The sequence below is a fragment of the Choloepus didactylus genome, chromosome 2 (genome assembly GCF_015220235.1).
Source record: "Choloepus didactylus isolate mChoDid1 chromosome 2, mChoDid1.pri, whole genome shotgun sequence".
Classification (NCBI taxonomy): Eukaryota; Metazoa; Chordata; class Mammalia; order Pilosa; family Megalonychidae; genus Choloepus; species Choloepus didactylus.
The window spans coordinates 25,781,646-25,804,058 of NC_051308.1; the positions used below are offsets into that span (position 1 = coordinate 25,781,646).

General features: G+C 34.9%; 1 protein-coding gene across 3 annotated transcripts in view; it reads right to left on the bottom strand.

Annotated features, from left to right (window-relative positions):
* The window catches only part of RGS7 (regulator of G protein signaling 7), a 565,752-nt gene that overhangs the window by 119,258 nt on the left and 424,081 nt on the right, over positions 1-22,413 (bottom strand). For all 3 annotated transcript variants that reach the window (XM_037822014.1, XM_037822002.1, XM_037822011.1), the window contains exons 5-6: positions 13,364-13,470; positions 8,876-8,927 (exon numbers count right to left, since the gene is read on the bottom strand). In XM_037822014.1, the coding sequence (XP_037677942.1) occupies positions 8,876-8,927; positions 13,364-13,470 (159 nt within the window). The remainder of the gene's footprint in view (positions 1-8,875; positions 8,928-13,363; positions 13,471-22,413) is intronic.

A 22,413-nucleotide genomic window follows, 5' to 3' on the forward strand; every position in this document is an offset into this window, starting at 1 on the left:
CTATGATTATACTAAAAGCTACTGAATGCACACTTTGGATGGATTGTATGGTATGTGGATATATAGCTCAATAAAAGTGCTTTTAGAAAAAAAGTTTCCATAAGAAGTCAGAACAGTTTTAGTTTTGCTCATAGCACCACGATTAGCTTTTTTCTTGAATAAAACTTTAAATGAAATAAATGTGCTTCCTGTAGTTATTAAGCCTAAACACAATGGGGAGTTCACTTGTGCACTGTCATCACCAAGCCCTCCATGTCTTTTCCATCCCCTTCCTGCTAGTTAAGAGCTCTACCTGAGGTAGAACATTCTAATCCCAGGTCCAAAATAATTTTCCCCTCACTGTGAATTGCTACAATGCCTATCCTCACTTGAGGAAAGGTGTCTGATTATATCAGTTACTGATCAAATTAATTCACAGGGAAGCTAGAAGGAGAATTTGGTTTACCCAAGGAATTGAGGCTGGGAGCGTTTGCTAATTCAAACACCTACATCCATGATTCTTATAGCAAGGCCAGCAGTCCACTACTTGGGAAACCCTCCTATGAAATGATCTGGAGGTTTCACTAATATTTGGAATTTATAAACTAAAATGGGCTTGTTAACAGAATCTGCCGAGGGCACTGATTCAGACTTTCCTAAAAAGTCTGACTGTCACATAACATTTGGCAATGCTGCAAAGTATTGAATGCATGCATACACAGATAACTGGGATTCTGGTAATTTTTCAGAAGGATAATTTTTATTACTACATATTCAGGTTTGTCCTAGTTGGCCTTGGTTTTCAATGACTGATGTTCATGACTTTAAATTGAAAATTAATATTTATTTTATGTCATTATCATCAATTTAGTTTGTTATGAATTGTTTGGTTAATCCCGCAGAGTGTAATGATGCGTATTTGCTTCAACAGCATTCCTACCCTATAAGCTGCTGACAATTTCATAATAAGTAAAAAACATGCATACATTACAGTTCAATTGTGAGTTACCAATACTTCCTTTTGTGCAGCAGATATACACAATCCCCAACTCTATTCCACAATAATGCCTGTGTGGTTCACTTTTGTACTATCACCAAGTTATTTTTTCTACCTAAAATTTACTTAAGGTCAGGTAAGGGACCTATAGAGTTTTTTTTTACCCTATCTAAAAATGCCATCTCAGACATACTGGAGGCCTAGCTCTAAATTATAGCATGGGTAGTAAAACATTATTTCAAACAGTATTACCTATTAAGTATCAGTGTATTGTCGAGGGAGGAGCACTCGAGTTTGTATTGAGTTAGAATCCTTTGCTCATTCCTGCTCTCTCCCTCTCAATCTCTCTCCCTTCATTGAAGCCTTCCCCTCAATTCCCAAATTAACCCAATTCTCTTCCATACTGAACACCACACCATTAACCCCGAATCTTCCATCTAGTGCTCAGGCACAAGCTCGCTCCCCCTCTCTCTCTCTCCTCCCCCCTTCCCTAACCATCCATCCATCCATCCATCCATCCATCCATCCATCCATCTCTTTCTCTCTATCATTTCATTGCCAAATGTTTGGAAAAGCAATCCAATCTTATCTCTGCCTTTGCTTCCTCATTTCTCATTCCCCCACTCAAACCTGATCTCCCTACATCTCTTCCTCATACTCTTTAGCTGGTTCTTGTTCCCATAATTTCTCCTTAAGTGTTTATGTTCTCTAGGATTCCAGTCTGGGCACTCTCTTTGTCTAACTCCATATGTCCTTCCTGAATGACCTCACCCATCACCATGGCTTCAACTATACTCTAGAAACTGACTCCAAAACCTCCGTGTCCAACACCAACCTCTCTCTTTTACTCCAGAATTGCATACATTCTGGACACATGTAGCTAAACATCCAGTTAGCTATAAGTCTTTTAAACACCATCATGATATGCAAATCTAAATGAGAAACACACATAATTAATGGACAATGAATGAGAGACAAATACGGCAGAAAAGGAAAAGCATAAACAGAAATCCTGGGTTCCAGTCCTGGCTCTGTTTTAGCAGCAGGGTAGCTCTTTTACCTCTCTGACCCTTTGTTTTATCATCTGTAAAATGTGGCTAATAATACTTTAAAGATTTTCTGTGAGGGAATCAATCAAATAACGTATATAAAGGTGTGATGTAAACTGTTAAATGATATTCAAATTTCAGATATACTATTATTTAAATGTAGTTGTCCAAATAAGAATGGTCCTTCAAAATTAGACAAAATGTAAAGCCACCAGGAATACAATCGTTAAGTTAGCATGACTTGGTAAACTAAATAAATAATGACTCTGGTTTTCAAACTTTAACATGCATATGGAGGAATTTAATAATAATGCCAATTCTTGGGCTGGAGTTTCAGACTCAATGGGTTGGGAAAGGATCCAGGAATCTCCATCTTAAAATCATCTCAGGTGAGACAGGTAGGTCAGGGTCACACTCTGAGAAGCAGTGCAGTATAAGGTAACTGAAATAGAACCTGTCCTAAAAATCTTTATTTTAGTGACTTGCAAAGGCCATTAGAACCTAGTTGCCTGTTGGAAAGTGTGTTGCCTTATTTCAAATTGTAATGGGTTTCAGTGCTTCCAATTTTGTGCTTTCTACACAAGGAAATCATCCTCCTACCAACACACACAAACAAATATACTATTTCTATTTATAATGGCTCAATTAATGAAATACTTTATTTTTTCCTGCTTAATATATAAATAAATGATAATGTAAAGACACCAAATTAATAATACAGACATTAATTTGGCACTTAAGAGTGAATATATATTGCTATAAAATATCAAATCCTTTTCTTTTTATCTTCTCTTTTGTTTGCTGGTAGATAACTCAAAGAAAGGACTACAAGCCTTCATTCTCCTAGGGAAAATACAAGGAAACAGCTACACCATAACCAGTAATCCAGGTCATTAGGCATCAATCTTTACAGAAGGTATAGAAGACTTGTTTCACTGCTTGGAATGATAACCAGCAACATACTTCCAAGCTGGGGACTCAGTTAATTTGCAAAGTTAGTTTTCAGTAAAGCCATGAACATTTCCAGGGATTAAGAACCAGAGTAGCATTTCAAAAATATTAATTTTTCTTTATTTTATAGATGCCATTTTTAGGAATATTTATATTTTTCATTTGGGTAACTGTATGTGTATCTTATATAGTGATGATGCAAGTACATGGACAATATATCTATATGCGTATATAACAATCCTAAACTTATATATATGTACATACTTATATGTAAATATTTGGGTAAGAGAATAAATCAGATGTCTTAATTTTGTGCAAATCAGGTAAAAGCCAAATCTTAATAACTTATTCTTTTTCACTAGGATGTTTTGTATCTTGAGATTTCAAAGGTTTGGGAAGTTCTATAGAGGAAGAGAATGATGTGTGCCATAATTTGCATTCTGAAGTTTTGGTTTGTTTGTTTTTGTGCTAAAACTAGTTCATGGGGAATAATTATTTTACAAAATAAATTACAATACCAGTACTACCCTTTACTGAGAGACGTATGGGAATTCATCATTTTCACATATTGTGACATTAGATTTCTGCAGTTTGGCTGAATCAAGGGAGACTTTTAATTTTGTTTATTTGGTGTTTTAAAATTTCAGTTTTTCCAAGAGCATTTGTAATTCTGAATGATGATGAGACTTTCCTGGATTTTATTTCCCTTCCTGGATCTATTTTTGATCTTGTTCCAGGGCACATTAATTTAGAAGCAACCATTGATCATGATAGCTTTGGGAAAAAAAAAAATGTTGGGGCATTTAATGCTCTAATTACATTTTTTGCAGGTTGATGGTAGAAGATAAACAAAGTTTAAAAACATGCAAGGCTTATGTCACCATGTATTTTGGTTTGGTAGATACATTCCTATTTTGTTTCTATGCTTTTTATTATGCTCTGCCAGCTGAAAGTGCCAGGTTTCTCTCCCTTCCTGTTCCAGGGCTGCTCCAAAGCCATGGGGAAATTAAGGAGAAAATAACAACCACAAAGAGACATTTTCCATGACACTAATGGTGGGATTTCAGACACTCTTTGAAGCTTAGAGGGAAGGGAGAACACATGGAGGAGAAACAAGTTATTGTAAGTTTCCCACTACTCTCAGATGTTTACTCAGGGAATAAAACATGATGAAAAACTAAAGGAAAAAAAAAGAAATATAAGCAGAAACAAAACAAGCAAATAAAAACAGCATGCTTAGTATGCTTTGCTCATCCTTCTTTACCCTGAAAAATCTGCTGTCTAAAACATAGTTTTAGAAGCCACTGGCATACTTGGCTTTAAAAATAGACATAGCAGAGACGGATTCATTAAAAGTAAATGATAAAGACTTGGGATGTTCTATTGAGGACTATTAAGTAGAACTATAGAGGTTCTATTAAAGGTCTTGTCAAATAAGCAATTGTGAAAATTATGTGCCCAAAAGAATCAAACTGGAATGCACCTCCCCCCCCAATTTTAGTCATTGGTATGGGCATATTGGAAAGCATTGTAATATTTTAGGACGAAAATTAAACAATGCCTACTTTAAAAAAAAAATTTCATTTCCCCAGTATCTTGAATTCTCAGTTTTCAGAGTTAATGCTACATATCAAAGAATTACTAATGTATCACTGTAAAAAATTTAAGTACTGTTGTTTTGTCAGCAGTTCAAGATTCATCACACAGTTGTGAATCCATATGTGCTATTAATTTGGTATTCTTTATGCATTTATTTCAAATTCCTTTTAATTGATTCATTGTGTATTTGATCTTTCTAATTGATCATAAATTCCTTGTCATCCCTCTTCAAAGCACAGAACTTTGGATATAGCAAGGTTTCTGTCCATGAAAAGAAAATTACTATTTATTTCATTGTTGTAAAAACTATTTTATGTGGGCATACAATTGCTGTGATGGTCCAACTAGAATATTTTCTTTTTGCTGGCCTCTTATAATAATCTATGAAAAATGTGTTATTCTTTAGATCCTATTTATATCACTTTAATGTAATTTTGACAAGCAGAACTTTGTGTTTCCTTAAAGGTCAGAAAGTACAATCTCATTTTAAGCCTGAAAGCCTTCGTAACAGCCTGGAAAGAGATAGGCCTTTGGTTGAATATCTGCTAAGGCAAAAATATTCACCCTAAAGATTACAAAAATTTATGGACAATTTTCATCATCAAAAGTCCTTTTCTTGATAAAAAATGAAAAAAAATATTTAAAAAAAGCCCTTTTGTTGAGAAGACATGTCTTTCTGAAACTGTCATATATTGTCCTCGGCATGTCTCTGAAAGCACATTAGAAAAGTCTCTCTCTCTCTCTTCCAAATGCACGGCATCACTTCAGCACTAAATACTCTTTCATTCCTGGATAAATATTTCTAGATCCTTCAAATGTCTTTATTTAACCTAGTATTCAGACTTTGGCTGTCATAAGTTTAACACAGTCCATTTGTCAGTCAAGATCTGATAAGACGGCACCAAGAACCAAATGCAATCTCAGTTGTATTATGACTAGGGTGAGGTGAGTGAGGCATTCGACTCAGGGGCAAAATTTAAGGGAATTTAAAAAACAAATCAGTAATCAAGATAAAATATTTTAAATCAATTGACAAATTCCAAAATTAATGCAAAAGTTCACAATGAACAAAATATCAAAATTTTAAATTGAAACAGCATCCAGCAGGGCTAGGATTTTGGTGAGTTTAGTGATTTTGGTGAGATGAGTGAGCTGCATTGCACGACTGCAAGGTTGGATTCTGTCTCTATTGAAAATTTTGATTTCTTGGAATTAAAGTCCCAATTTGACATTGGTGATTCAGCACTCAATGGAGCCTGCCTAAAAATGTTGATTGATGTGTACTCATGTGTAGGAACACCAGTGTGCAGTTCGTGCTGGAGATACTAGTGAAACTCCCATCTCTGGTTTCTGTTTGAGTTTGCTGTAACTGCCAAGGTCACGATTTCTCATCAAACTTCTCCAGAGCCGCCCATTCCTTGGTCCCTGCCTCTTATTCTGAGCCCTTTGTGTCAGATCATCCTTGATGACCCAAACACAAGGAACAAACTAACACTTCAACTGAGATACAGGAATTGAAACAGCTAATTAATAATCAAATGGATCTCCTAAATCAATTCAAATATCAATTCAAAAATCAAATCAATGAGCTGAGGGAAGATATGGCAAAAGAGATGAAGGATATAAAGAAGACACTGGGTAAACATAAGGAGGAACTCAAAAGTGTTACATTTTTCTACAAGACCAAGCAGACTAGAAAAGTGACCTATAAAGGAAGGATTTATGTTCTACAGAACCTAACTTGAAATTTCAAATTGGGGATAGAATCAGAGGTAGAAATGCTAATAGAGTAAAAGTAATAATTCTTTAAACTTTCTTTAAACAGTAAATTCCCATCTACTCAACGTTGTCTTAAAAAAGACACAAAAATAGTCACTGTGTGTTGGCCTCACAGCCCAACTGCATCAAACCATCAACATCCTCTTTATAAGCAAGGCCTCATGTAGTAAAACAGTGTACTTTAAACAAATGGCATTAGGAAATTTGAAGTTAAATAATTCATATTGCTGCTAGGATTTATTTGTACCTCACATGACAAATCATAGATGATGAAGCATAATTGCCTGCAGGAGTAGTACAGAGCATAAGATCATTGCCAATTCTCACCCTCTACTTTTATTTCCATAAACTTTTATTGAATAATTTTCTTATCCTTCATTACCTGGACACAAACAGGTATGTTTCTCTGGTGCAGCACACACACCCCTCCCCACACACATATACAAATATACATATTCCTAATATTCCTGACATGTGTGTGTGTGTGTGTTTATGAATATGCTTAGTAGTCTCCAGCTAACAAATAGTAGGCACTCCAAGTGTTTGGAGTGGGGGGGGGGAGTTTAGAAGATGCCCCTCTCTAAAACAGACACCAATAAGAGAATGTGAAGGTGAACAGCATTAATCATTTTGAGATGTGACCCACTTTGAGAGATGCTGTGTAAATGATTTGCTGTGTAGAGAGTGGTACTTCTTCAAGCTCATCACTGAAACATCAATCTACTGTGAAGGGATGAAAGATGACCTGCAACTGCTTGCACTGTAACATATTTATTTAAAACACAAAAGATGGAGAGAAAGAGACACTGCAAATAAGAATTTGCTTTTTGACAGGAACAGTCAATGATAAGCACAAAGCAATAATTTCCATTTATTGAGTATGTGAGAGATGCAATACTAGTTTCTTTAGACATATTAATTTGAATTATTTCAACCCCTTTAGGAAGTCAATATTATTATTCCCATTTTTAAAATCAGAAACTGAGGCTTAGAGATGTCACATGCTTGCCCAAAGTTACACAGATAGCACATTCTTGTGACAGTATTTGAGGTCAGGTCTGCTGCTCCCTCCAAGATGGACAGCATGCTCCAGAAAGTTCTCCAACTCAGATCCACATGTGAGGAGTTTTTTTTTTTTTTCTTTCTAATTTCTTTCCCAACTGCCCCAGTTTGGGGGAATGTGTGTCCAGGATGCAGAAATCAGTATTCCTACTATTCAAGAGGAATTGTCGGTTGTCTGTTATCTACTGTAAGTTGTCTATTGTTTATAGCAATATTGTCTATTCTCTATATTGATCTACCAGTACTCTGGTTTTTAGATTTCATTTCCCATGAGTTCATTTAGTTTGAATCCTTTGACTAGCCACTGGTCACTCTTGAATGACCTGCTAAATTTAAGTTCTTGAAATGACAAACCTGAGGGATAAACTCTGGATCTAGGGTTTTCTTACAAAATACCCCCCCCCCCCATCCCAGAAGCAAGAATGAAGAAAACCAAATTGTGATGAAGTTTCTCTCTACCTTTGAATATGCTGGCCCCTTGCCTTAAATACCTTCCCTGCCTTGTGCCCTGAAAATTCCCCCTTTCTCCTTAAAAATCTAACTCAAATGCTATCAGTTTTTTGGGTAATCATTGTGGAATCAACAAGTAAATCAACCCCTCATTCCTCTAAACGTCCATATAATTTTGCACATACCTCTGCTATATTCACTTAACATTCTACAGTAACTACCTCTGTATAATTCAGTTTTCCCATCTACTTCATGAACTACCTAATGTTGTAAAGTCAGAACCCTCTTTGTTATCCCTAACACCACAGCACTTGGCATTGGAAAAAAATCAATAACTATTTGTAGCAATGATGTTTATATACCATGCAATCATATCTTTGGAAACTATAGCCTTTAGGAAGAGGTAAGAAGACCAGTAATTACCAGGCACTTATTTTCTCTTTGAAGAGCTTAACTGAAAACATGGTTGTTTAACTGAATTCATTCAAAGTTCACTGGGCTTGAGGCATTGGATTTAATTTTCATATTGCACCTTTTCTCTTGCTTACAATTTGGCCTCTCAATGTTTACTACAACCATCAGCTTATAGAATCATAGGTATCTCCCATAATAGAGAAAAAGTAGATTCTTGAGAAGTCAAGGGTCTTAAGGAAAATCCCACAGCTAAGTGGAAGAATTGAACTGGCTCTCGGGGCCCCTTTTTACTCTTTCTAGTAGCCCATGGTGTTATTAAAATTAATAACATTTTAAAGCTTGTTTATAGCTCTTTATTCTTTCCAAAAGCTTTTCTGATTTTTACAGAGGGCACTATACCAATGAAAAATGTCACCAGGTTTGGGGAAGACATCCCAAAAAAGGCTGTTCATAAATTTAATCTTGGAAATATTGGCCCCATACTGAATAGTGTGGTTTCCTTTTTCTCAATGATAAATAAAGCAATAAATCTCAAATACACGCTCATCCAGACATGCTGGGCTCTCAACAATAAAATGATGAAATTTGCACTGACCATAGTCTGTGTTTTCCGGCTCCCAACAATTTGATGGCCAAAAATAGGGTGTCTGTGAAACCAAAAGAAGCGGAACTCAGGTTAGACAAATAGAGAATTACCAGAGTTTCTGGTTTAGGAGCTGCTTTTATCTTCAGCAATTATGTAGAGTAGTTTGCTAATAACATATGCTTTGTAATCCAGGATAAGTACTTTGAAAAGCAGTTGCTCAGTTTCCAAATATTTGTAAGACCAGCAGTTATTTAAAATATCATACATTTGCTACAATTTTACATAACTGACATAAAGATAAAACATCTGGTATCATTATCAAACAAAAAGTGATGCTGCACAGAGAAGAGGAGTAGAATATTATATTTCATAAGACCCTGACAAAATATGTTTAAATATAACAGTTTCCCATGGATCGTATATCTCAACATTGCCTTAGGTAGATCCATATCAAAGGTCAAAACCCTTCCTTGAGAATGGGAATTTGCCTAGTTCCATTAGTTACATAATGCAGCTCCCAACATTTTCCAACTAGATTAAAACAACTTTTCCCTCTGACTTTTAAAAACATTCCTTCATGAAAATACTCATTGCTCTAAAATTTTAAACTGCATGAAACAGAAGCTTTTTTTAAACTAATAATGTCTTAGTTGATTTATTTGATTAACAATGGGCAGATCCTGATTGTGTAAAATTCCACAAGCTCATTGACTAAACTACAAAGAAAAGGTCCGATCAGGAAAAACCCTATTGTTATCAATATTTCAGTTTTTCTCAAGGACTTGACTAGCTCTGCTGGTTGGGCATGCTTGGCTCTTGATCATGAAGAAACCCTGTGACCACCTGTTTCTACTCCATCCAACTCCATTTCCAGGGAAGATGGCAATGCCAGGACTTCATGGAACAATGACTACAGACATCAGTGGTGTGGGCCTAATTATGTGTACCGGTCAATTAACTATCAATGTGCAATGAATGGATGATTATTTATTTGATTATTCTACCCCCGATAAGAGTGATTCTCAAGGAGGGCAAGGAGGTGAGTGGGGAGAACTGTCTGAATCTCTGGGGAAAGAGGCTTTCCAAACTCAGGACCTCCAGGAGATGATGATTTAACCTCACGTCTTTCTTGAGAATTACTCCAGTATAATGAAGAAAGCTACCAGAGGTCATTTTTTTTTTTTTTTTTTGCATATGTGAACAAAATGACAGCAGGATTTTTTTTTTTTTTTTTTTTTTTTTTTTAAGATTGAACCTCTGCATAAAAGGAGATATAGGAGATATCAAGGTTTTGTGTGGGTCACCCTCCTCACCCCAGCCCCACCTGACTACATGAGAGATGGAGCTTTGAAAATTTGATTTTTTAGAGATAAAATTGGGTCAGGAGTCTATGGGAACAGTAGAGGGACAAAAATAGTTAAAACCCTTGCATTCACATGGGTTAACAGTTTTTAAGATGTCCTTCATGAAGTATATTATTCCCTTTGGGTTACTTCTTATTTTGGTACATATGTGTGTATTTATCTTATTAAATATCTATCCTAGTCAGCCTGGTTAGACATACACTTTTTTTTTCTCCCAAAGCAGGAAGAAATCTTCTCAGTTGAATTCTTATGATTTTTCTTTATGCTTTTATCATTCACTTTAGTGAGATTTCCTGACTATAAAAATAAAGAATGAAGCTACTTTATCCTGTGGTATTATGTGGAAATGCCATAAAAACCAACATTCTCCACTAATATTGGAAGAATTTTCTTAAGAAAAATTTGTGACTTACTGTAAAAGATAATTTAGATGAATAGTAAACTTTGCCAGAATTCAAAAAATCTATGTTTTTACTCCAATTTGACTTTTAAATTATGAATTTGTTTGTTTTTTAGTGTTAGCTTTTTTAGCTATAATGAAACAGATTCAAAACTGCCCAGCAACTGCTCCATAACCTTTGACAGATCTATTAATGTGATGAAAGGCATGTCAGTGCTGTGAAGAATCACGTCAGGTCTCAATTCCAATTAGCTAATAGGGGATGATTAAGCAATTTTTAGTTTACAGCAAATGCGACAGTTTCACGATAAAAAAAATGTACTAAAAAATTGAGGCAAATTTACATAACGTAGCATGCCAGTGAAATTAAATTAAAAGTTCTGTTTGTCTCAAACTCATCCTCTGAAGCTTCTTCAGATTCCTAACCATGGTCAGGATCTTAATCATTCACTGCTGGAATGATAAACATGGTATCCCAAGTTTCCCATTTTACTTCAGGGATTTTAAAAACCATTCTTACAAGGAGTTGTATTTCAGTTCATTGTAATAAAAAGTTTTCTGCTTTTGGAGCCAACTCAAAAGCCAAAGTGAATACCTTGGACAATAATGTGTTTTCAATCATGAGAGCTGTTCAAATTCAGGCCGCTGAATGCCTTGGTAGACCTCACGTAAGGAATTCATTTATCCCTGACTCTTCTGGGTTTTGGTTTTTTGTTAAATCTTGCTTCACAGAACTTCATGATTATTAGATTTATAAATATGGCATATTTAGAACCTGATTTATAAGTAGATGGGTCTTTAAAATATTTACCATAAATGATCGTAATATCAAAAAATACATATTTGAACTTGATGGCCCTCTGCCTAAACCCAGTAGTTCTTTAAAAAGAGTCTCCCTTTGGTCTAGAATATATGGTGGTCCATTGTCCATTCCTAGATTTGCTTATCTTTAACTACGAAGCATAGCTAAGACATTTAACACTCATCTGCCTATTAATTTCAGTCTGGGAATAGTAAGAATGGAATTAAAAGGCTGCAAATCATTGATAATTCAAGTAATCATCACTAACTCTGGGACAAGTCTGAATTAGCTCATTTTAAAAGAAGTTTTTGAACTACATGATTTTCAAGGGATAAACAGGCTACATTCAATGATTCTATTGTAGTGTTATGTTCTTTTATATATCGATGATTTTATTTGTAAATATTGATTTTTAAGATGGTAAAAGTTTGTATATGCGTGCAAAAAAAAGTAAGTCATTTCATTTAGAATTTGAGATAATTCAGTTTGGCTTAAAGTTCACTGATAGTCTCCATATGAAAAATTATGATAAGAAAATAAGATTATATAATCCTGTAATAAAAAAGTAACTCTTTTAAAAATCAAGAAGTGTTAGTCATATATAAACAATTAATTTATTAATCACCAATAATTCTTATTTATTAAAAGGTTGACCTTAGGACTACAAGTTACTCTAATTTAATAATAAATTGTTTTAAGATATCATTATTTTAAGCTTAACTGTATAAAGAAGAAAGCTCCATTATTTTAAAGACTTTTTAAAATTAAGTAATATAATTAATTATAATTGTTTGAGTACTTAGGTCAGTATTACAATTTTAGGAGTTTACTTTGTTAGTTATTTAGTGCAAAAACTTCCTGTGATTATTTGCCTTGGTATATAATGGTCCTAAGGAAGTGGAAATGAAATTGTTTTCAGACAATGATCTTTGAGAACAATTTTTTAAAAGTGTATCTCCTCTTTGTTCTCAGTTTTCCCAGGCAACTTCTTAGGTCCCCAAATTACTATCCAGTCATTTAATTAATTTATTTAGATACTCAGAGCAGGTGAGAAGATTGCTCCAATGTCTTAAAGTTGGGCAATGGGGAGAATCCTCCAGAAAAATACCTGTAGGAAATAAGTTAGAATTTGAACTCTGGTGTTAATGTGCCTAAACTGTATGAGCTATAATCTACTAATCAATTATCAATGCATCATAAATTCTAATGAAATGCAGAATATACTTCCAGTAAATGTAAATCATGTGATCAAAAGTATCAATTGCATGCACAACAACAAAAATTAGAGTCCATGATAATTTGCTGAGAAAATGGCAGTGTCAGTCTCATTTAAAAATAATGTAGAATGATTTTTTTTTCAGTTTGTAAGTTTTCTAATTTGCCCTCCAGTCTCAGATGAACATGCACATGCAAAACATTATGCATGTTTGATTGTCATAGGCCTGTAGAAGGGCCTCAGGTACCAACATGTAGAGGGTTTATATGATTAGCTATATTTGACTCTGGAGCTTCAAACATTCCTCTGAGTGTCTGCCTGGAATGAAGTTCATTCTGGATCTCAGACAGGGTCACGAGCGTAATAAATTAAATTGCCTCTCGACTTTTTCCCTAATAGCTAAACACAATTTACAGATGAAGACTCTCCCATCTTTCTGAATTTCATTGTCATTTTTTTTAATTTCCCTTAAGCTTGTTATCTAAAATATAACTTTAATCATCATACAATTGAGATTTCCACAAATCATCTTAACTAAGCCCATTCTTCTTTCTCTGAGTTTATTGCTTTTCTGTCTTAAATTTAACATTAGTTTCTAACTAGCCTAATTCAGAGTAAATTAAGTTATAATTCTCGAATTTCTGTTAAAAAAACAACCAACAAATGAAACATCAGCTTTTATTTTGCTATTAAAGAAAAATTTTATTAAACTTACTTGAAACCGGTAAAAGGTGCCATCATCCTTTAGCGTGAGGACGTGATCTGAGATTGGAAAGAAATAGCCATGGGCAGCCATTAACGTTCCCAAATGTAGTGCCTCAACTGTTTCAGGAAAACAAAAAAGAACAAATAAATAAAAGCTTTCATTTTTTCATTGCTGATTTAAAGGAGTATACTTTTCTGTCTGGCTGCCTTGAAGTACGTGATTCCAACTGAATTCTTGGCATCCTGAAACCCTTGCTTTGTATTATCCCCACCCCCACTTTTTTTTTTTTCAGCTTTTATACACAAGATCCTAATATGACTGTGGTTCCTGGATAGTGATTGTGCAATAACCTCATTCTGTGATGACCAGCTCATGAGAACATAAGTTATGGACCCTGAAACTGGAGGGCTATTTTAAAATCATAGAATCCAATTTCCTCATTTTATAGAGGTACATGTTTGTTATAGGTTAATGTTCATCCACAAACAAAATTCTATCTGGCATTTATATGATCCCTTAAACTTTTTAAAGTGTTTTTACTTGTATCACCCCCCTGGCCAATGTCATGGATATCTAATATTAAATCAGTGACTTTTCTAATGACACAGATCATTATTTTGTACGCAATATTTAGGTATCAAGGACCATTTATGCTGCACTGAGCCTACAGTTCTGAGATCATCCAGACTACTCTAGTTTTTACTATTCTATAGACAGAACCCTAGAGACAAACCATGAAGAGGTTTATTTAGTAATTAAAAATTTATTTTCCCTATAGGCTGGAAAAAAAATGGAACATAATGCTGTAATACTCATACAATTTCTTCCAACAAATGGTCGAGTTATCACTGCATTTGTGGAGGGGCAACATAAAATTTGATAACTCGGAGACAAGAAAAATATGGAACTATGAAAAATAGTTCTCCAGCCCAACATCAACACATATGTGTATAGCAAACACACACAAAAAGTTAGATTTTATTACCTGCTTTTGCATCTCTATAAATGATTTATTTTTTGATCTCTTTCTCTTTAACTCTAGGATCCTTAAGCAGTTCCAAGACTATGTGGATATATCCACATCTCCAGCCGTCAGTCATGGGGAGCTTTTATACTTCAGAAGGTATTGAGTCACTGAACTCCTTGCTATGGCATGGCCAAATATAATAATCTCCTCTTTCTCCCCGCCCACGTGTCTACATTGATTAGTAAATTAATTGTTAAAGTTTTATCAGTCATGGGGTACTATGACGTCAATTGTGACTGGTATTAGCATCTTGCAAATATTTTAATTGGGGACTTTTTCTACCTCTGCCTTTCACTGCATTGTTCTTGCCAACAATAAAGAACAACTGCCAGTCATCCTCTCTGTCATGTCCCTTGGAAGACTATTCTTGAGTGTCCCAGCCATCTTTCTTCCACACTCCCAATCCAGCACCTCCTTGCAGAGAACATTGTCTTCATACAAAGGAGCAACTTTTTCATCAATTACAGTTTTTTCATCATTTCCACATCCTTTCAGTTCAAGATCAAGGCCTTCTCAAAGCATGTGCTGCTGACAGCTACATACCCACATATGTATATCACATATATCAGGAGCTAGTGTAGTGCTGTGGAAAGAACAAAAACTTCGGAGACACTGCAAGCTTTTGTTACTTAAATTCTCTGTGTTCTCTCTTCTCTTAAGGAAAAGTAATAAATCTAACTTGCAAGGTTGGTGTGAGAATTAAACAAGAATATATGTAAAGGATTGGTACAGTGAATAATTCATTTTTGGTGGTTTGGAGCTCTATGCATCTCAGAAAAAAACATGTTTTTAAACCGAATCCAATCCTGCAGGTGTGATCCCATTTTAAGTAGGATATTTTGACGAGATTACTTCAGTTAAGTTGTGGCCCACCTCAGTTAGGATGGATCTTAATCCAATTACTGGAGTCCTTTATAACAGAATGAAATTCAGAAAGAGAGAAAGAGGAGGAGCAGCCAGAAGCTGAACATCAACTGAACCCAGAAGAGAAGGAAGAGCCCAGAAGACACCACCATGTGCCCTGCCATGTGACAAGCTAAGGACCAAGGATCGCCAGCAGCCAGTCCCAGAATGCCAAGTCTTCAGACAGAAAGCTCTGCCTTGATGACGCTTTGATTTGGAAGTTCTCTTAGCCTCAAAACCATGAGCAAATATATTCCCATTTTGGAAACTGAACCATTGCCTGCTATTTGCTTGAGCTGACAAGGAAACTAAAACTTGCATAGAAGACACTCGATACATGGTAGCAATTGTGTCTTCATTATTTATACATTCAATGGTTTTTATTTTTTTCCAAAGTACTTTCAGGGAAACCACTTTCGTAAATTTGCCTACAACAAGGCTAAATGATGCACGCTGACAGTCTTAAACATAGCTGTCTAGATCTGTCCACCTCCCTTTTTTTGATTGGCTATAAAATTAAAATGGTAAGAGTATTTATCGGAACACATTGCCCATAACAATCAGTAGGTGCTAAAAGCCTTGGTCAAGTTCTGAATTCCTGAACATTCCTTTCAGCTAGCACTGGATAGAGCAACATTACATCCATTGCAGGACTGCCCACTTATCTTGTTTGGCCATATTTAACTCTTTTTATTCTCAGCAGTCTGTGGTCTAAGAAAACATTATTAGCACTACTTTCCAGAAAGACACACTGAGTTAAAACACTTGATAAAGTTTGCAGAGTATACATATAAGAAGGAGCAAAAGATGGCCAGAAAAATAAATGGTAAAGAGCTTCTGAACTCTATGCATAGAAAAGAATGTGATTAGAATAAAACAAAGAAAGAAACAAAAAGCAGTTGGAAGTTAAAGTGTTGATGAGGAATAGAAAAAATGTATTGAAAGAAAAGAAAATCAGAAACAAATGAACATAAGAACACCATTGCCTCACTGATTGCCATTAGATATTTACTCTATTATAGAACATACATTTCTAGAGGACAAGGTTAGGTCTATGTAGCAATACCATAACTGGGCCTTAATAAATGCTTGCCAATGAGAATGATAAAGACTGAATTAGTTAGTCATCTACAACCTCCTTTTTTTGAGGTACAATATTACATTCATTTGATTTGATTATATAAATTCTCATTTTACCACTACTCCAATAGTTTTATGATTAAAGAAACTGTTTTTTGGTAATTTTGCAACATGCCTGGAATTCAGTTTGTGGGGATATTGATAGCATAAAAATTGAGTTTCTACATGACACACATATTTCAGATATAGAGGTCACATCAAACCTTTTGCCTTAATACTTTAGAGTACTGAACTTCTAACTAATGCATGTAAAATGACACTGAGAACTTTAGTCAATTAGTAACCTCAAGATATTGTGATCATAGGAGATGGAAATTTCAGCACAGGACCTCCAGAGAACATGGCTTCAGAATAAAATTCTTAGAGAAAAGAAAGTAATGTAGGGTGACTTCCTCTTCATTACAAGACTGTTAGTTTGGCACTTACAAAAGTGCCAGGAAAAGTAGCTAGTGAATCAATATTTGATGAATGAATGAATAAGTAATTTATGAATAAATGACGTAAGAATATGAAAAACATAGTACTGCATGAAAATATAACAAGCAATTTTCTTTTGTTTTGTGATGGTGAGCAGCTTGTTCAGCTCTTCCAAGATAATGTAGGTGTTCATATTCTTCTTTATAAATATTTTATAAGCTTTTGGAGTGGAGCTATTCCCATTTTTGCTATGGGAAGAGATAATAGTGAAATTAAGGGCATAAATGCCACCAAGATATTTTAGCATGGGCTTGTAGTAGTGTTCTCAAGGTTGAGTTGTTTATTGTTTTTGATAAACATGGAGCCACGCTTCTCCACGATTGCACTGCTTCTAAATCTGAGCACAACCTTAGTCTAATAAGAATGTAGAGGACCACTGACAGTCCTGGAAGAAAGTGTTGGAAGAGTTTAAGGAGTAATCCATCAAGACTCTCTTCCCAATAATGGTCCACCAGATGGCTCAATAACATTACCCTTCTCGGCAAAATAGTTGCTAATTAATCTTCTTGTATGTGTGTTATTCGCACAGCTAAAAAAAAGTTCAAAAACAAACCTACCATAAAATTCCAGTTTATTTTTTTGGTTGGAATTCAAGTCCTGAAAATCTGAGAAATACAAATCTATCTCCAAATATCTGTTACCATGTGAATCTAGTGCAGCTTTGCTGAGCCTCATGCATTCATAGCATTACTTTACCCCAAACCCTGAAGTAATAGACTTATCAGCGTCCTTTAAAAGCAAAAGGAATTATACCTGGCATAATTTGATTTTGACAACACTACTTTAAAAAGTTGATGAAATCATGTTACAAAAGAGGCTTGACCTACTTAAAATTGTACCCAAGAGTCACCCCCAGAGAAACTCTTCTATTGCTCAGATGTGGCCTCTCTCTCTAAGCCAACTCTGCAGGTGAACTCACTGCCCTCCCCTCTGCGTGGGACATAACTCCCAGGGGTGTAAATCTCCCTGGAAACATGAGACATGACTCCTGGGATGAGCCTGGACCTGGCATTGTGGGATTGATAAAGCCTTTTTGGACCAAAAGGGGGAGGAAAAATGAAACAAAATAAAGTTTCAGCAGCTGAGAGGTTTCAAATAGAGTTGAGAGGTCATGCTGGAGGTTATTCTTAAATCCTATATAGATATCCCTTTGTAGTTGTTAGTGTATTGGAATAGCTAGAAGGAAATACCTGAAACTGTTGAACTGCAACCCAGTATCCTTGATTCTTGAAGATGACTGTTTAACTATATAGCTTAAATGGTGTGACCATGTGATTGTGAAAACCTTGTGGCTCACACTCCCTTTATCCAGTGTATGGACAAATGAGTAGAAAAAGGGGGACAAAAATTAAATGAATAATAGAGAGGTTGGGGGGATAGGATGTTTTGGGTGTTCTTTTTAACTTATATTTTTATTCTTGTTTTTTTAGAGTAATGAAAATGTTCAAAAATTGATTGTGGTGATGAATGCTCAACTATATGATGGTACTGTGAACAACTGACTGTACAATTTGGATGATTGTATGGCATGTGAATATAGCTCAATAAAATTGAATAAAAAAGGAAAAAAAAGGGGCTTGAGTTCATCAGAGTAAAGTGCTTTGTATTTACAGCATATTTTCAAAACTCAGTAATATTTCCCTTATCCAAAGGCTCAATTACTATTAGCCTCAGCCTCCCCTAAATACAACCTATAATTTTGAAGTGATAGAAAAATGCTCTGTGCCAAGAAAATAATGAAAAAAATCACTAAAACCAATATATTTTTTTCCTATCATACTTTTATTTTCTGTGCTTGCATCAACAAATGTGATTATTTTGATGACCATCACACAGTATACTCAATGTGGCAAGTATGCATGATATATGGGGATCAGTCTTTCAGAAGAAAGTCTACTCAAATTAGGAAAATGACATCTGGTGATATCATTTCTGCATCATGGAAAGAGATAAGCTAAAAAGAAAACAGAGGTAAGTTATTAAACCACGATGATTCTGCATCACAAAGTAAAGATTTTGTTGGACTTTTTATTCTCTATTTAAGAAGACAGGGAGGTGGTCATTTTAGAAATAATTAAAAATGCTATATATTTTTTAGGATTTGTATTTGAAAGGGTAAGATTAGTCATGTGGAAAAACCACATATGCAGAACATTTTAATCTCCAACAAGGCCAAAAACATGAATTATTATTGTATTTAGGCATGTCTGAGGTAAGTCTATTTCAGAGGTAATTCTATTTTCTCAATAGTGGGCATGTATATTTACACCTTATCAAGGAAACAGTGCAATGAAAGAAGTAAGCATCTGGCTTTCATCCTTTTTTTAAAAAAATTTTATTTTAGTAACATACACACAACTTAAAATTTCCCCCTTTAACCACATTCAGATATATAATTCAGTGGTGTTAATTACATTCACAATGTTGTACTACCATCACCATCATCCATACCAAAACTTTTCTGTCACCCTCAACAGAAATTCTGTACCAATTAAGCTTTAACTCCCCATTTCTATCCCTCCACAGTCCCTGGTAAGCTGTATACTAGTCTCTGACTCTATGAATTTGCTTATTCTAATTAACTTCATATCCATGTGATCAATCAATATTTGTTCTTTTGCGTCTCACTTATTCCACTCTACATGTCTTCAAGGTTCACCCATGTTGTCACATGTAACAGAGCTCTTCTTTTTTATGGCTGCATAATGTTAAATTTATGTATATATGGTATTTTGCTTATCTATTCTTTTGTTGATGATTTGCTTCCATCTTTGGCCATTGTGAATAATGCCAATATCTGTTTGAGTTCCTGCTTTCAATTTTCTTGAGTATATACATATAATGGGATTACCAGGTCATATGGTAATTTTGCACTTAAATTTCTGAGGAACCAACAAATTGTTTTCCACAGGGGTGGCACAATTTTACACTTCCATCAATGATGAATGAGTTTTCCTGTTTTTCCACATCCTCTCCAACACTTGTTATTTCCATGAGCATGGAATGTCCTACCATTTATTTAGGTCTTCTTTGACATCTTTTATCAAAGTTCTGTAGTTTTCCATTAATAAGTCCTTCATATCCTTGGTTAAATTTATTCCTAGGTAATTGATTATTTTAGTTGCTATTGCAAATAGATTTTTTTCTTAAACTAGTTTGTTATACTTTTACTTATACTAGTTTGTTCATTACTAGTATATAGAAACATTACTGATGTTTGTATTTTCATCTTGTACCCTATCACTTTGCTAAATTTGTTTAGTATCCCTAATAGTTTTGTTGTAGATTTTTTTTGATAGGGCCGTGTCCTCTACAAATGGTGAAAGTTTTACTTCTTCCTTTCCAGACTGGGTACCCTTTATTTCTTTTTCTTGCCTAATTGCTCTGGCAAGAACTTCCAGTAGAATATTGAATAAGAGTGGTGACAGTGGGCATCCTTGTCTTTTTACACATCTTAGAGGGAAAGCTTTCAGTCCTTCACCACTGAGAATGTTAGCAGTAGATTCTTCATATATGCCCTTCACTGTGTTGAATAGGTTTCCTTCTATTCCTGGTTTTCTAAGTGTTTTTATAAAGAAGTGGTGCTGGATTTTCTCAAATGCCTTTTCTGCATCAATTTAGATGATCATGTGTTGCCCCCTCCCCTTGATTCTGTTAATGTGTTGAACCACCCTTGCATACCTGGGATAAATCCCAGTTGATCTTAGTATGTTATTTTAATGTGCCGTTGGATTTGGTTTGCTACTATTTTGTTGAGAATTTTTACATCTATATTAACAATACATATTGCTCTGTAATTTTATTTTCTTGTGGTATCTTCATCTGACTTTGGTATTGGGGTGATGCTGGCCTCATAGAAAGAGCTTGGAAATTCCCCAACTCTTCTATTTTTTGTAAGAGTTAAGTAGTACTGATGTTAATTCTTCTTGGGTAAAGTTTGCCTGTGAAACCATGTGATCCCAGGCTTTTTTTTTGTTGGGATATTTCTGATGACTGATTTGATCTCTACTTATTTCTGGAACCTTGTCAATTTAATCTAGGTTGTCTAATTTGTGGACACACTGTGGTTCATAGAATCTTTCTATGATCTTTTTATTTCTGTGGGATCAGTAACATCCCCAATTTTATTTTTGATTTTAATTATTTGCATCCTCTCTCTTTTTAAATTTGTCACTTTAACTATAAGTTTGTCAATTTTATTGATTTTTGCAGAGTACTAACTTTTGGTTTTGGTTTTGTTGATTCTATTTTGTTTTATTCTCTCATTTATCTCCACTTTTGTCTTTCCTTCTGTTCTCTTTGGGTTTAGTTTGCTGTTCTTTATCTAGTTTCTCTAGATGTGTAGTGCAAACTTTGATTTGTTGGACTATCAGGGTTTATTCTGTTTGGATTACATTGCTTCTTGGACATGTATATTTATGTCTTGCGTAAGAGTTATGACATTTTTGGCCATTATTTCTTAAATATTCTTTTTGCCCCTTTTCTCTTTTCCTTCTGGGTCTCCCACGATGCGTATGTTTGTATACTTCATGCCATCACACGGGACCCTTAGACACTGCTTTATTCTATTCTTTTCGTGATCTGTTCTTTTGACTGTGATTTCAATTGTCCTGTCTCCTACTTTGATCTTTCTTTTGCCTGTTCAAATCTGCTGTTGCATACTTCTAGTGTATTTTTAAACTCCATAATTAGGCTTTTCATCCCCATAATTTCTGTTATGTTTCTTCTTAAACTTTCTAATTCTTCTTTTTGTTCACACATTGTCTTCTTAATACCCTTTAGCTCTAAATCTATATGTAGTTCATTTTTATCCATATTTTCTTTCAACTCCTTGAATTGATTTAGCAGATTTGTTTGAACTTCTTTGATTAGCTCTTCCAAAGTCTGTGTCTCTTCTGAAGTTTTAATTTGTTCCATTGTCTGAGACATATTTTCTTGATTCTTAGTGTGGCTTGTAATTTTTTACTGATATCTGGGAATCTGATTATTCTGATGTTCTAAAATAAAATGAAGACGTCCTGAAAGTCATTTTCTCCCTCTTTCCTAGGGTTTTATTGTAAATTGGCTATGTCTTCAGGCTCTTCTTCAATGTTTAGTCCAGCTTATATTGAATCCTTAGAGCAGCCCATTTTTAACTGTTCAGATTTTCTCAAGTCTTCTGCATCTGTTTCTTGCCCTGGACATGCAGTGCAACTCTTAAGATTGTCCTTTTATGTGCAATTTTTCTTTTCTCTTTTTTCTTTTTTTTTTTACCCCCAGAAGAAGGCTTCCTTTCCTCTGCTCCTTCTCCAGGAATCCTGAGTTGTTTTGTTTTGTTTTTGTGTAGGTTTTCCTTTCCAGCTCCAATGATTTACAAAACTGCTCTCCCTCAATCAGTGCTCCCTGTTCATTAAAATTTTCAGGACTGGGGCCTGTCAGTTTTCCCATGAGGTTTTTCTGTTTCTGGTAATTTCCACATTAGGGTATCCTGCCCAGGGAGCCAGATGGGGTCAGTGTTCAGAAATACCCTTTT